This window comes from Theobroma cacao, chromosome 8 (genome assembly GCF_053813885.1).
Source record: "Theobroma cacao isolate CCN51 chromosome 8, ASM5381388v1, whole genome shotgun sequence".
Taxonomy (NCBI): Eukaryota; Viridiplantae; Streptophyta; class Magnoliopsida; order Malvales; family Malvaceae; genus Theobroma; species Theobroma cacao.
This window is the reverse complement of record NC_142646.1, coordinates 2725402-2740570: the sequence shown is the minus strand read 5'-3', so window position 1 is coordinate 2740570 and position 15169 is coordinate 2725402. Positions and strand designations below refer to the sequence as shown.

The following is a 15169-nucleotide window of genomic DNA, read 5'->3' as shown; positions in this document are numbered from 1 at the left end:
ACAGTGAAACTCTGTTATCAAGAAAATAAAAGCTAACTTACAGATAATATATACATTTATATCTGTAAGGCATATTCTAAAGAATCAAAAACTGGGAAAGCAAATCTCTTCTTTTTTTCCGATTAATTCACTTGACATAGCAGTTTACTGCTCTAGTTTTGACTAAATATACAGCAAATCTCATCTAGAAAAAGAGAAACAGATTCCAAGTGCACCAATTTCATGTACTCAAGCCTCTGCCTCAGAAACAGAGAGGTAGCTTAAGATGGCGTTCATGGTATTGAATGAAACTTTTAAAACTTAAAACCACCTCTGGTTCCTCCAGTAGAAAACAGTCGTCAAACTCTACTTCCCTGAATCCTGTCAGAATTATTTCCTTCCAAATTTTTCTTTTCTCTTTTTAGTTAACTTCTTCAGCTAGGCCAAGAAACGATTGTTTCATTCGACACAGCATTCCAACAACAGTAATTGTTACCACGGAGGATTAAGATTTCTGCTCTCAAAAACATTGCTTCACAGATTGCTGCCAGGATCGATTTTCTCATTACTTACCAAGCAAGATTTGAGCCATGATCTGTATCAATGGGAGAAAGCATACATATGAATACTACCCGCTGTTACTACAACTTTAGATCATGAAAGACCAGTGCTTCCTGAAGACCTGTCCCAAGTGATGATGAGAAACTTGCAATGAGAGTTTAATTGTGTTGCCTGAGAATATTGAAATCTGAATCAATGAGAGAAAGCATTCCTACGAATACTACCCACTGGCATCACAACTTTAGATCACAAAGGACCAGTGCTACCTGAAGAACGGTCCAAGTGATGATGAGAAACTTGCAGTGAGAGTTTAATTGTGTTGCCCTGAGATGATTGACATACATCAATACATTCCTTCAAATCCGCATCACAAGTTAATAAGACCCACTCAGAATCATCATCTAAGTACTTGAGATCAAATCTACTTATGTCATCTATATTAAATCGTCGTGTAATTTCATGCAATAAATCTTTAAACAGCCATTTATTCTTCATGCGAAGTCGGATCTTCTCATCTCCATATGTGACCTTGATCCTTTGAGCATCCAAATCTTGAGCAATCTGGCTAGTATTCTTCGATATGGGTTGAAGACTGTCAGAAATAAGCTGTTCATTGAGAGATCGAAGGCTCTGGGATCTTGGGAACAGCTTTGGTCCTTCTTTACTTACAGCATGCAGCTCCGCGTCACTTCTGACCCTTTTCAGCTCACAATCCCCAGAGCTTTCTCCGATTGTTAGATCTTCATTACCAGAAATTTTAGAAGGTTGATGTGTTCCACTGGAGTAGCATTGACTTGAACTGGAACTTTGACTACATGAGGATGAAGGTGAATTTGAAGTAGCAGCTTGGGGCAGGAAATTATCACCCTCAGGCTGTATGCTTGTTTGCTTTGGCTGATCATTCAGCCTTGTGGTTGATAATGTACTGGTTCCTGATAATTTTGGAGAGGCCAGCTCTGGAAAGTTTGAATAGAAGGAACTAATATGAAATGCACCAGAGGCACCTTGTACTGAGTCAATGACGTTTTGGAGTTTCTGTAAGGAATGTCCTACTTTCTTGATTTTTCGAGAAGGCCAGCGTTTTATTCCATGTTGCCTACAGATTCTTTTCAAGGTTGTGGGGCACACTGAAAATAGAAGAAAATTAGGAAATGACATCAATTATAGAGAAATAATAGAGAAAAATATACATTTATCTTCATTAGCATACCATGCTATATAGCAAGGATACTTTCTGAAACACATACCATGAACCAGAAAGATAGTAGCCATTACAGTAACAGACAGACCTCTTTAGTTCAAACATTTAACCTTTTTCTTTCTCCATTTTTCAACAATAACTTCTTTTCAGAAAACAGTATTAGACTATATATCTACCAAACTTACAATTCAGCCAAAACATTCAATGAATTTTATCTTTATTGCAATAAAACTTACCACCAATGCTTTTTGCAGCATCTTTGAGGCTTCCAGCAAAATGTTGGCGGAGAACTTGCAAAGTGATTGTTTTTTCTGCCTTGGTACGCCTTTTCTCTCCTGTTTTTCCCATAGCCAAACTTGTAAAGCTAATCTCATTGAAAGTGGAATCTCCACATTCAACACTTTCTCTTAGGCCAACTTGTTCATGATGCTGCTTCAACTCAGACAATTCTTCATCCAACATTGCCCTTGGTTTTTCCTTTCCAAGTCCCAAGGCAGCATTAGTGCTCTGTTGAACCTCAGTGAGACTGGCAGTCCAAGATGAATTTTCTGAAGAACGCTTTTGTGAACGATGAGTGCACTGCTCCTTTGATAACTGATCTCTACTAGGTATGCCATCCGAAGGGGCTATAACTTCGCTAAGTGCCAAATCTGTTTCTTCATCTAGCTCTTTATCTGTTACAACCCGTAAGCTACAGCATACTTGTTGTATAATGATGGATAGTGAATTAAGCATCTTCTTCTGTCCTTCGGGATCTCTGCAGTCTGTAGGTAAGAAGAACTCCAATACAAAGTCCGCATTACCAGTGTGGATGCATCGCAGACGAATTGAAACAGCAGCATGTAAGTTAAACATCATTGCATGGTGAGCAAGAGGATATTCAGTCCTTTTAAAGGAAGTTATGTCAGCTGAGAAGCATGGTTGGTTAGTCATAAATGCTCGTCCAGCAACACCCTGACCTTTTAACAAGTGATGCTCGGAGCAAGCCTCATGAAAACCCAGGATATTAGGATCACCTATATGGCAAGCATCATCCACAGTAGACACACAATGAACATAGTTATCAGTGGAATGCCGGCAGCCCTCTTTACCTTGCTCGATACAAGAAACCCAAGTCTGAGCCAGGGGTAATCCGTGCGTGTCGCAAGCACATCTTAAAACTTCTTTGATCTCGTGTAAGCCAGCTTGGTAGGATTTATTGCATGCCTGATAAAGCGGGAGTCTAACCCATAAGTGCAAGAACAAGTTTTGAACTCCTTAGCAATTGAATTTATTCCATAGCTGAGAGAATTTACCTTTACATTTTGAGTGCTGGAAGCTATAGAACTCCTAAGATTGACAGCCTGCTTGTAAAGAAAAACAGGATTAATGAGCATTCTCAAGACTTGATTGGCAAACTGCTTGCTCCAAAATGCAACTATAAGCACAAAGTTAATCAAAACTGCCTATGACAGAGTATAAATCGTAGTTCCTATTTCAATATAAATGAAAAATCATGAAAACAAGAATAGAAATAAATAGAACTTTTAAATATTTGTTGTCCTTAAATTGGGTAGTGTGTTAGCACAAGATTCCTACCAATAGCTAGTTTAAAACTGATGCATTTAACAACGTGGCAGCATCAACAATATTTGCAATTACTCATATGTGATAGCCAAAGAGATAATAAGAATAGAAGAAAACATCAATAAGCAAACTTACACAAGGAATGACAAGTTTAATATGAGACAACCACTAAAAACTCAACATGTTTCTTCAAGCAAAAAGAGAAAAGTTTCATTATGAATTAATCATTAGTTCCATGCATGAGATTGACCATGTTCCAAATGCAATTTCAAGTAATTATTTACCAAGACTTGCACCAAAGGTAAATTAATATTCATTAAGAATTCCTGTCTATAATAATAAACTTGTTGAACAAGAAAAAAGTACATAATTCCGTCACCTCTCAAAAAGGAAAACATAAAACAGGCAAAGAAAAGAACCTCTAATGCTTTGCAAACACTTTCGAGCTCGGGACGAATCTTGATTTTCTCGGTAGTCATCACAACTTCAATAACACCCAAGCAAGTTCTGCTACCTTGTTCAAAAACAGGAAGGGCAAAGGTTCCACGGACATCATGTTGTTGAGCATGACCTAACCGTGGGTATTCATCACTTCTAAAGAATCGGACATCAGGAGTCCACTCTGGAACCTTACTCAGGAAAACCCGACCAGGCAGTCCTGCTGCGTCCTTGGAATCCTCCTCTGCTGGGAATTGATATTTGACGGAGATGTTCCTGTAACTTGCAAGCCTTTGGCTGTTGGGATCGAGTGAAAAGGGTTGTTCACTGGTAGTTAGAACACGTCTACCTCCTCTATTTACAGGTACCCATAGTTGTACAAGGACATCTTTTTCTTTTGCGAAATCTTTAATGTAATCAAGTGCCTGAATTAACCTCTGCATTACAGAAGTTGCGGGACCTGGACTAGTTCTGGGTCCAATCCACCACCTTTTGCTCAGCTCAGAACCTTCAGTTATACAATAACCATGTGGACTGTGACTTTTGTCAACATCAGCCATGTGGCTAAATTGAGGACTGACCAAACTTTCAGCTTGAGTCCCATTCATATGTGAATTCCCAGGCAACAACGATCTCTGGTTCTCTCCTTGATTATGTATTTGAGAGAGGCCAGCACCCAAATCACCAGTGTTAGACTCTGAAGTAGGCCACATGAATGCAGGATCAAAGAAAGCATTTGAACTGGACGGACTAAGAGTAAGGAATTCGGATCCCTCTGCTGTCTCCAACCAGCATCCATCTAAAAACAATTCATCCATGTAATCAAAGTCCATTGCTGAATATGAAGGCCCGCCCAGGATGGCGCCTGGTGAGAAAACGGTATCTTCCATGGTGGCCTTATTCCCACTGAATTTAGAAATCCAAGGTCCCTCAGGATGATCTAATGTCAACTATAAATTTGACAAGAATAACTTCTAGGATGAATTCCAGTCTTCAAAAGATAATCTGCCCATATTGACCAAACAAGGCGGATCAAATTCGTTAGGAACACCAACTTGGATAAGATCATGAGAATATAATGAAATTCCACAGAGAATCGGAAACAGCAAAGCCAATCGACTAAAAGCTCAAGGCAAAGGATAGGGAATAAATAACGAGTATCATATAAAGATTAGGCTTCCCGTTCGCTATTCCGCATCAAATATGAGTCAAAAGAAGAAAAAGAAAAGATGCAAATCACCAGCAAGGAAGACGAGAATCAATCAATGGATAAATCTCAATTTGAGAAGCACCATATTTTCACGGTACAAATTGAAAACGAAAACAAAAGAACAAACAAATAAAATCCCACTTTCCACAGATTCTTCCCAAGTTGGTCAGCTGATACCTTTACCACCTGTGATTCAAGATTCTCGTTTTAACAGAAGGAATAAAGAAAATACGCTTAAATGAAAGTAAGTATCCCTATTACCAGAGCTAACTAATCTGGTTTATGTACTAATATAAACCAAAACACTAATCATTAAACGCAAGAGATTTTCATTTTCTTTCAAAAAAAAAAAAAAAAAGACAGCACCTCACTATGTACTATGTGGAGATTCTTGAAGATACCCCAAATCTGAAACCGGTACTATACCTATATTATGTTTTATGTTTCTCCTTGTATTTATTTTATTATACTTTTTTTTCTTGAAAGTTGAAATAGCTCAAAGAGAAAAAAAAAAAAACCTGAAGCAGGAACAAGAACGTGAGCAACAAAGACAGATCTCATAAAAGCTTGAAACAGGCTGTCTCTCTTCACAACTCCACAGGATATGACCAGTTGCTTCTCATAGTTATTATCAGCGCCCACTCTAGAAAAACTCAGACTTTTATGATTCCAGGTTACTGAGAATGAAGATTCTGCCTTTCAAGCATTGGCCCCACGCCACGCATAAACAACTCCCTTCCTTGGGCTTGGAAATTCTAGGTGGACAAAGTCAACTATTTGCAGCCCACCTGGATAAAGAACCAGGCAAATTTATCTGCCTTGCTGTTGCTGTGCTTTGTTATATAAATATGGTAGGTATTGCTGTATTACGTAATACTAATATTACTAAAATGATAAGTGGAATCAGGTTTCTTCAAGTGGTAAAAAAAATGGGGTTGCTTTCTTGAGTGTGTGCCACTTGAAGAAAGTCTCGAGATGCTCTTCTCTCCCCCCCCCCATCACTCACACTCCTCGGCAACAGCAGCTTCCACACACCCCACCTCCCTCCCTTCTCTCTCTCTCTCTCTCTCTATTAATTTATTCCACAAGTACAAACAAATCTTATTTTATTTTATTTATTTTTATTTATAATATTCAACAAACAACTGGTGCACGATGGCCGGCTCCAAGCCAGCCTGAGTCAGACTCAGACAGGTACCTTCCCCCCTTCACTTTAAAAGTTAAATCTTCAGTTTTTTAATTTTTACACAAGTTAAAAGTCTTTTTCTTTTTTTTTTTTTCTGCCTGCTGGATCCTTTGATTCTAACGATTTTGTGTCTGTCAATCATTCTGTGTTCCCCATGCTGCTGTGTACCTTATTTTCTGCTATATTCCCCATTTCTTTAACAACGTTCCAAAAGTGCCAAATCGTTCAATGCTAGTACGACTATATTCCCCATTTTCGCTTTAATGAAAATTAATTATCATTCTATCGAATATAAATTCATATTTTTATATAAAATAAATAGAAAATATCAACAAATATTAAATATGATGATTAATTTTTTATTAAAAATTTATTTAAATATAAATTAAGAATTCGGTTGAATACAGCAAAAGATAAAAAATTTAGTTGAAAAGATGATCATAATTCAAGAATTTTTCTTGCTATTTAGGCCTTACAAACAATCAAAATTGTGATGTGAACAACGTAAAATGGCATATTCTAATGTAGAAAAAAAAAGGCTGTTGTCAAGAACAGTTGACGTTTAGTTGCAAGGCAAGTTGGCGTGAGGAAACCACGCTGGTCAAGAGGCCAAGGGTGGGCAGTGTGAGCCGCAGCCTCTCCATTAACTTGACAAACCTCAATCATTTCAACAACGTTCCACGCAAAGTAGGTAGACCTTTTCCTCTTTCATTTCTCCCTGTTTTTTCCCCCGAAAACTGTTTCTCCGCCTTTGAAAAAAAATTAAAAGTGTACTGCCAGCACCAACCGTTTCAATCATGCAAGACCTTTTAATATAGACCAAAATTTGAGGGCCAAGAGAAATGTGAATACATTATTACCGATATCAACCTCAGAACTTGATAAGATTTAATTCACAAAAAACAAAATACATTAGGTAATTAAAAAATAAATATTAATCCTCCTGTCCGTTTTCATATTTTCTCCTTTGACTTTCACAAAAATTAAAATAAACGATATTCAATCATTTTTAATAAAAAAATGTATAAAAATCATAAAAAAATACATTTATAACATAAAAAAAAGAATATTAAGTGTTTTAAAAATAATTTTACTTTCGGATATCTAAAAAAAGAGATAGAGACGGAGAGGATAGTATTTATAACGTGTGCACGTACGCAATCTTTAGTTTAGGTAAGGTTATGACTTAAGATTTATGTGTAAAACAGACAGTGCATAAAAGGGATTGAAAGGTAATGGTGGGATTGATTATGAGGTAAGAAGATTCTAGTTTCATTATTAAATTCATTTAATGCTAGCATGTTGTAGGATTTTTAATCTTAATTCATCAACGTTGGTGATAGCACGGTTCTAATCTGTATACCTTTACATTAATATTACTTTAATTCTGTGTTTGAATGCAAAGGATTGGAAGGAAAAAAAAAACAGAGTGGAGGAAAAGAAATTGTGATTTGCCTTTCACTTCTTTCGGTGTTTAGTGGAAACACTTCAGGAGCAGTTAAACTTAAAATGCCATAAGTTTGAATTAGAAACAAAGAAACAAAATTCAAATTGAAATCACGTTGTACAAGAAGGGGAGAGTTTTCTAAGCACTTTGTCTCACATCATTAGTTTGAAAATCCTGAAAACTATTGTTAACAAAAGCCACCAAAAATGACAAAAAGATTGTTCAAGGGAAACTTTTTCTAAAAGCCATTGGTCCTTCCGTCTCTCTCTCTCTCTCTCTCTCTCTTTTCACACTTAATATTTTTATTTTTTATAAATTTTTTTCATATTAAAAAGTATTAAATATATATTCTAATAAATTTCAAAATTACAATTTTAATTTTTTTTATAAAATTTATAAAAAAAAAATTGAAATACGAAGAAAATACTATTTATTAACATTTGCCAAGAGATAAGGAATTAAAATAATTGGCAAGGACAGCATATTTGTGATTGGGGACGAGAAAGGAAGGGAGTAGCCGACCAGTTGAGTTGAGAGGAGCAACTTGGAAGCAACGCTCCGAGCGCGAGATGGGAGGGTGACAGATAGCCCTTGGTTCCAATGAGATACCCGAGGCTGGCCACTGCAAGCAACAACCCTCGGTTTCAGGACACGGGCCGAATGGATCTTGCCTCGGTTTTTTCAGGGTTCATTGTCCATTGATTTTTTTTTTATTTTCTTATTCTCTCTTTTTTTATGAACTTATCCATAACAAAAGAATCTGGCGTCCGATTTGTCGTTCGATCAGTTTATCTGATTAGTAGATGTCGAACTCGTTTCTGGTCCAATATGCTCAAGTTCAGGCCTCTTAAAAGTTCGGAAGATAGCCAAGCTTTCAGATCAGAATAAGCAGAAGATTCCATCATACGGGCCTTGATTCATGCATATGAGTAAACAAAGCGGACGCAAAGCCCACAGAGTTGAAAGAGAAATGTGCTAGTGGTAGTATTTTGTTTTTTATTTCTAGTTTTGGTTTAGTGCCGCACTGCCGCTCGGACATTGCCGTTTCTGGCTGCATGAAGCCAGATATGACTGAGACAATATGCTAAGTAATGCGTGAGGTAGGGCCAAGATACCACAGCGACAAGCATGCATCTATCAATATGCATGGTACTCAAGCAATGCAGCAGTGCAATTTCAATTCGAACAGGTCAGACAATAAATAGTACATATTATGCATACAGCATTTATTAAATAGGACGATCAGGTTAAAACTCACATACATACATGCAGGTTTGTTTAGTACATATTACAATATGGCAGAGAACAAAAGGATCAACAGTAAGTTTATGGTTCCCAAACAACCAATATATTTCGGTCCTCGCTCATCACCCTCTGCAACTCCAAGCATCCAGGTCGATAGTCTATTCAAATGTTTGGCTTCACATTGAGACGAGATGCTAGCTTCTGACCCAAAGATTTGCAAGCCTGTATCACATGTCAGTCATTGATACCACATGAGTAAGTTAATTCCAAAGATCAGACCTATAAAGCTCACACTGATATGATTTGAGAAGTATTGAGAGGAAGAGAGTTTAACCTGAGACCAGTATGTGATCCATATGCTGCGGATTTCATGAGTGACACGTGGATCAGACAAGGCATCAACCCAACGGCAGATGAATCGTTCTTGCCTGGTTGCAGTAAGACAAAGCAAAATAAAAGGAAAAATGAGACTGATATTTTGATTTATCCATTTATTTTAATTTAAAACTTAAAAATAGCTTAGAACCCAATGATACCTGTCTGGTGCCCAGGATCGGTATCTCTCTCCTGGCTGTTTAAAGTTGTTCTCCTTCTCAATAATGCACTGCATCAACCAAAAGACTTAGTAAGTACATTACTCTCACCAACCAAAGATATACCGATTTGTAGATAATCTTGGAAGCTGTGTGCTAAACTTAAAGGAGACAAGACACCGCAAAGCTTGAAAACCTAAATAGAAACCATAAAGAAAGAGAGTAAATATCATCCCCTACCCTCTTCCCTATACATAGCAATCAGACAAACATGCTGTTTACTATTGCTTCAACATTGGATGGTGGGAAATTAATAATTACTTCAAATGCTTCTTTTGCAGCTTTTATATCAAAATTTAAATGTCAAAATCAAGCAAATGGTTGTCTAGATCTGGATTGTGCAAAAACATACATATAAGCTCATGTAATTGGACAAACATGAACTGCATTGCTAAACTTGGTTGAAACTACAAACATCACTTTGAAAATCAGACAGAAGAAGTAACAGGAACTGACCTTCTCACGCCTTCCACTGCAAACAGCAGGAGGGATAGGGAACCTCTCAGCATGACGAACAGGATCATACCTTGAAGGGAAGTAATTGATCTGAAAAACAGCATCATAGCATCTGATCAGAACACTGGCCACCATGACTTAAAGCATGCATGTCTTAATCTATGCGTGTCTTGAAAACAAACATATACATTTAGTTCAACCCATTTACACAATCAGGAACCAATTGTCATGCTAGGAGAGATTAATAGAAAATCGGTGCAGTACCTCCTCATCCCTGTGCATGAAATTCATAAAACCTTCATGGTGATTGTTGTGATGAGCACACTTGGGAGCATTGGGTGGGAGTTGCAGATAGTTTGGTCCAAGCCTGTGCCTCTGGGTATCAGCGTAGGAGAAAATACGAGTCTGAAGCAACTTATCATCTGAGTAGTAGATTCCAGGAACCACAATGGCAGGGCAAAATGCAAGCTGTTCATTTTCGGCAAAGAAGTTGTCAATGTTCTTATTCAACACCAAGCGCCCAACAGGCTGCAGGGGCAAGATGTCCTCAGGCCAGGTCTTGGTCACATCAAGTGGGTCAAAGTCGAATCTGTCTTCATGGTCAGGATCCATTGTCTGGATGAAAAGCTTCCACTCAGGATAGTTTCCAGCTGCAATTGAGTCATAGAGATCCTGAGTGGCGTGGCTGTGATTAGCTCCTCCAACCTTGATTGCCTCTTCTTCCAGCAAGCATTTGACCCCACAAGTGGGTTTCCAATGGAATTTCACATATTGTGCTTTTCCAGCCTTGTTGATCAGAGTATAGGTGTTCACACCAGAACCTTCCATGTGTCTGTAATCTTGTGGAACACCCAAATCATCAAAGAGGAAAGTAAACATGTGCAAGCTCTCAGGATGGTGCGAGAAGAAATCAAGGATCCTCCAGTTCTCCTGGATGTGAGACTTAGGGTTGGGTTTAAGAGCATGGACCATATCAGGGAATTTCATTCCATCACGAACAAAGAAGACAGGGAAATTGTTTCCGACAAGATCAAAATTACCCTGAGTTCACATGAAAAGTTTAGAATATGAAGAGACCAACAAGTTTAAAATCAAACCAATATTTCAACAAAGTAATGCATAATAAACTCAGGATTATATTCATGAATAAACCTTAAACCCAATAAAAAAGTATGATCATACAATTTTGAGTAAAAAAATCTTCAAAGCAAGTTTTAACGACTTTACCAAAGTTACAGGTGCTCTAAACTTCTTCCTTTTAAAATTAGAAGGCACCAAATGCATCCATCAAATTATCTAACCAGATTAGTGACACAGAGGAGGTGGCAGGTAAACTCTCACCTCTCGGGTGTAAAACTTCACTGCAAAACCACGAGGGTCCCTCAGGGTTTCGGGGCTTCCACGCTCATGGATGACAGTTGAGAAACGTACAATAACAGGGGTCTGAACTCCAGGGGCTCGCAGAAAATCTGCACATGTAAGGTGAGAAATGTCATGGGTGACCTCAAAGAAACCCTTTGCACTGGCTCCCCTAGCATGGACAACACGTTCTGGAATCCGCTCCCTATCAAAGTTGGCAAGCTTCTCCACCAGATGATAGTCCTCAAGGAGAATTGGACCTGTCAAATAGAAATGTAGGTTCCAAATTATCAACAACATTTGTTAAAAGAAAATTGTTCCCGCAAAGAATATTAACATAGTCTTCAAGTTTTACAATTTGATTGACACAAAATGCCAAGTGCAAACCCCAGCCCCCCACCCAGCTAATAAAAAAAATGGGAAAAGATGGTTTTCAGTCTAATAGTTACAGGAATGCATTGCATAAGACTACTATATTAGTGATAGTGATATATAATCAAATAGGAACAACCTAAGCAAACTATAACAACAAAATGCTGATCGCGGCACAAATTATAATGATAAAGTGCTCTTGATAATCATAAGTATTGCCAAAATGAATATCAACTCAAGAGGAAAGTGCTCAAGAAAAATCATGACTAATAATCTGGCAGTCAGTAGCGGATGATTTTCATTATAGTTACACAAGTAGTATTTCTATAAAAACAAAAGAAAAAGGGGGAGAAAATCATATACCTCTGGGTCCGACAGTGAGTGATGAGTTGTTGTTCCAAACTGGAGCACCAGAATTAGTTGTCCAGAATGGGGAATTGAAAGCACTTGATGGGCGGTACTGCATCATCCAATTTAGAATACCCAAAAAGAATGATTATTCACTAACGAACTGTAATCGCAGAGAAAAATGAAAAAAACCAAAAGAAAGAAATTCAACTCGATTCATCAAAATTATTATTATAAAGAGACTTATTTGAAATGGCTTTTTAGTACTTCAGTCTTCGGAAGTCAAAAATAATTTTCTCCCTAAAAAGCGATTTCTCATCTAATAGCTTAAGGTAAGAAACGATTAGGAACATCCTGAAGAAAACTTTAATCGAAGCAAACAAGGCCACGTTACAGAAATCCAATTAACAAAAAAGGAAAAAAGAAGAAGAAGGAAACAGAATCAATCAAAAACGAACCTCAGCAAGATTTGATTGAAAGAAGAAAATAATTCGTCAAAAACAAATACAAAGTCGAATTAAATCCAGCAAACGATTATTAATTATAATTAGAATCGGAGAAGAGAAAGAGTACCTTGTAGGGATCCATTAGTGAAGGGAAATGCAGCGGCAGGAGGAAGAGAGAGTTTGGTACGAAAAAGAAGGAAAAGAGAAGCGTTTGTGTGCGCCAATCGGAGAGGCAGACCGGTTAAATTCGGCGATTATTTATAGGCGTTCGTGGCTCGCGATTCTATTTTTTCTCCCCCGTCATCTGGAAATGCAGTGCTTATTTTGCCACGCGATATTCTTACAATGTTCTCACCCAGTTTCACGTCTCGCCTTAAATAGTCGGCGATGTTTATCTCTTTCGAAATATAATCTTATTGTTAGCGTGTACTTATGGATATTTTTTAAGGTTTGTTAAAATTTTATTTTATAAATATATTATTTTTATTAATTAAAAAATAATATAATCACGCCTTAACCATGCCTGTAAATAGTCATTGATGTTTATCTCTTTTTAAATATAATCTTATCTTTAACATGTGTTTACGGATATTGTTAAGATTAGTTAAAATTTTTTATTTTAAAAAATATATTTTATTTTGTATATTATTTTCATCAATTAAAAAATAAATGATACATTAATTATAATATTGCCTTAACAAATGTCTATAAATAGTTATTGGATTTTTATCTCCTTCTAAATATAATCGTATTGTTAACACCTAGTTATGGATTTTGTTAAAAATAGTTAATTTTTTATTTAATATGTTATTTTTATCAATTAAAAAAATGAATGATGCATTAATTATAAATTTTTTCTTATAAATATCACCTTACCAAATGTCTATAAATACTCATTGACTTTTATCTCTTTCTAGATATAATTAAAATTTGATACTCATTATCTTGATAAAAGAAAAAATAAATATTCATATTTAAAAAAATAAATTATTAAATTTCATAATTGATATTAATAATTGTATAGATTCATAATCATTTTTCGTGAACAAATAGATTCTTAAACTTTTCTATTACTTATATTATAACAAACTTGCATATAAGTTTAATATTACCTAAATAGAAAATTATGTATGATTTTTTCCAAAAAAAAGAATTGAATTTAATTAAAAACTTTCATCTCTTAAATGTTTTTATATATTTATATTTTTTATCATAAAAAATTAAGCTAATATAATTGACTTTTAAATATTCTTTATTATTCTAACATAAGTTTTGAACAAATTCCATTTCAATCAAATATTAATACCATCAAATTTTAATTTGTCAAAATGTAACTAAAATATAATTATAGTAATATTTAAAAAAATCTTGAGATATTTTCAAACATTTGGGACAAGACAAATTATCGTGAGCGGCCGAGAAATTGGAATCCCCGCCGATATTTATGGTATGAAGATGGAGAAGCTGGGGCCCGGAGAGAGATATCATTGAATTTATTTATGGCAAGAAATGCAAGAAAAGTAAAAAAAAATAATTAAATAATTGAGAACGTCCGGAATTGATGGATCCTTATCCAGGGATTGGATTTTTCCTAGAGCCAATGCGCAACCACTTGTGGCAGAAGGTGACATGACCACTGCATGATGACACGTCTGCAATGAAGTCCTTGAAACGTGTGCCCTCTGCCTTAAAAGCCTTGAAGCCCCCCCAAGTGCCCGGATAGAGTTTTGTAAGAGTTGTGTGGTTTTTTTGGAGGTTTTTACGAGAGTGTGGAAGCTGCTAAGCTTTGCTAATATGCTGATAAGATTTCACTGGGCCTTTGAGCTCATCTTAGCCACAAGACTGCCTCTATGGGCCCACATATAATAGAAAAAAAAAGAATTTAGTTTAAATAACAAAAAAAAAATCAAAATGATGTCCGTTCATGTAACTGAATTTTTATATTTTTATTATATTTAAAAATATTTTACATATTGATTTATATACAAAAAGCTTTTTATTATTTATCATATTCGTATAAATTCTTAATTTTAAATAAAATAATAGATCATTAAACTCTATCTTAATTGACATTTTTCTATTTATGTAGCATATGACATGGCAAGTATGAAAGGTGAAATTTTCACCTTAGTTATCACGTGATTACGTAATCTAATCAGATAAAAAATTACTAATTGACATTCGATAATTTTTTATTACAGATTAAGAGCTTATATGGTATAATAAAAAAAGAGTTAGAGATATAAATAAAGAAATAAAGATTTTTTTGAGTATAATAAAAATAAAGAATTTCAGTTACATAAGTTGATATAATTAGGGAGTTGTTTTGTTATTTAAACCAAAGAATTTCGGAAAAAAAGAAATAAGAAAAGAAAGTTTTGTTAAACATTCATAAACATATCCATAAGATTTTGTGTCATTTACAAATTTTTACATGCTTTTATGCCACGTGTAATTGAAAGAATCACACTTTTTTTTGGCGCCTTTTAAGTGAAAAAAGAAAAGAGGAAAGGGGATTGGGTTTTTATCAATGCTTGATATTTTGTGCATTGTTTTCCTTAAATGATGCTTGATATTTTTCGATTTGTGATCATTCTTCAGAGAAGTCCAGAAGGTTTCCGATGTGGGAATGCAAATTAATTTTTTTTTCCCTTTCGATTAGGTTTGAACAACCAAAATACACCTATTTTCGATATATTTTGATGACCTGTAATGCTCTGATATGGAAAAAGAAGTACAAAATCTTACCCTTTTGAAGGGAG

The 15169-nt window shown here is 35.7% G+C and overlaps 2 protein-coding genes across 3 annotated transcripts; both read right to left on the bottom strand.

The window, feature by feature from the left end:
• Positions 1-92: 92 nt before the first annotated feature.
• Positions 93-5996, bottom strand: LOC18591706 (Plant regulator RWP-RK family protein). Of its 2 annotated transcripts, none has more exons than XM_018125859.2 (5): positions 5474-5996; positions 3727-5141; positions 3037-3084; positions 1978-2947; positions 93-1667 (listed from the first exon to the last, which is right to left on the bottom strand). In XM_018125859.2, the coding sequence occupies exons 2-5, from the start codon at positions 4633-4635 to the stop codon at positions 787-789; spliced, it is 2808 nt and encodes a 935-aa protein (XP_017981348.2). In that variant the 5' UTR covers positions 4636-5141; positions 5474-5996; the 3' UTR covers positions 93-786. The 2 variants fall into 2 exon arrangements, with proteins under 2 accessions (XP_017981348.2, XP_017981349.2); XM_018125860.2 differs by having other exon boundaries at positions 3727-4750.
• A 2794-nt stretch (positions 5997-8790) lies between these two features.
• LOC18591705 (catalase isozyme 1) lies at positions 8791-12754 on the bottom strand. Its single transcript, XM_007017972.3, has 8 exons — positions 12535-12754; positions 11977-12073; positions 11224-11501; positions 10147-10923; positions 9883-9972; positions 9370-9437; positions 9168-9261; positions 8791-9055 (listed from the first exon to the last, which is right to left on the bottom strand). The coding sequence occupies exons 1-8, from the start codon at positions 12547-12549 to the stop codon at positions 8996-8998; spliced, it is 1479 nt and encodes a 492-aa protein (XP_007018034.3). The 5' UTR covers positions 12550-12754; the 3' UTR covers positions 8791-8995.
• Positions 12755-15169: the final 2415 nt, after the last annotated feature.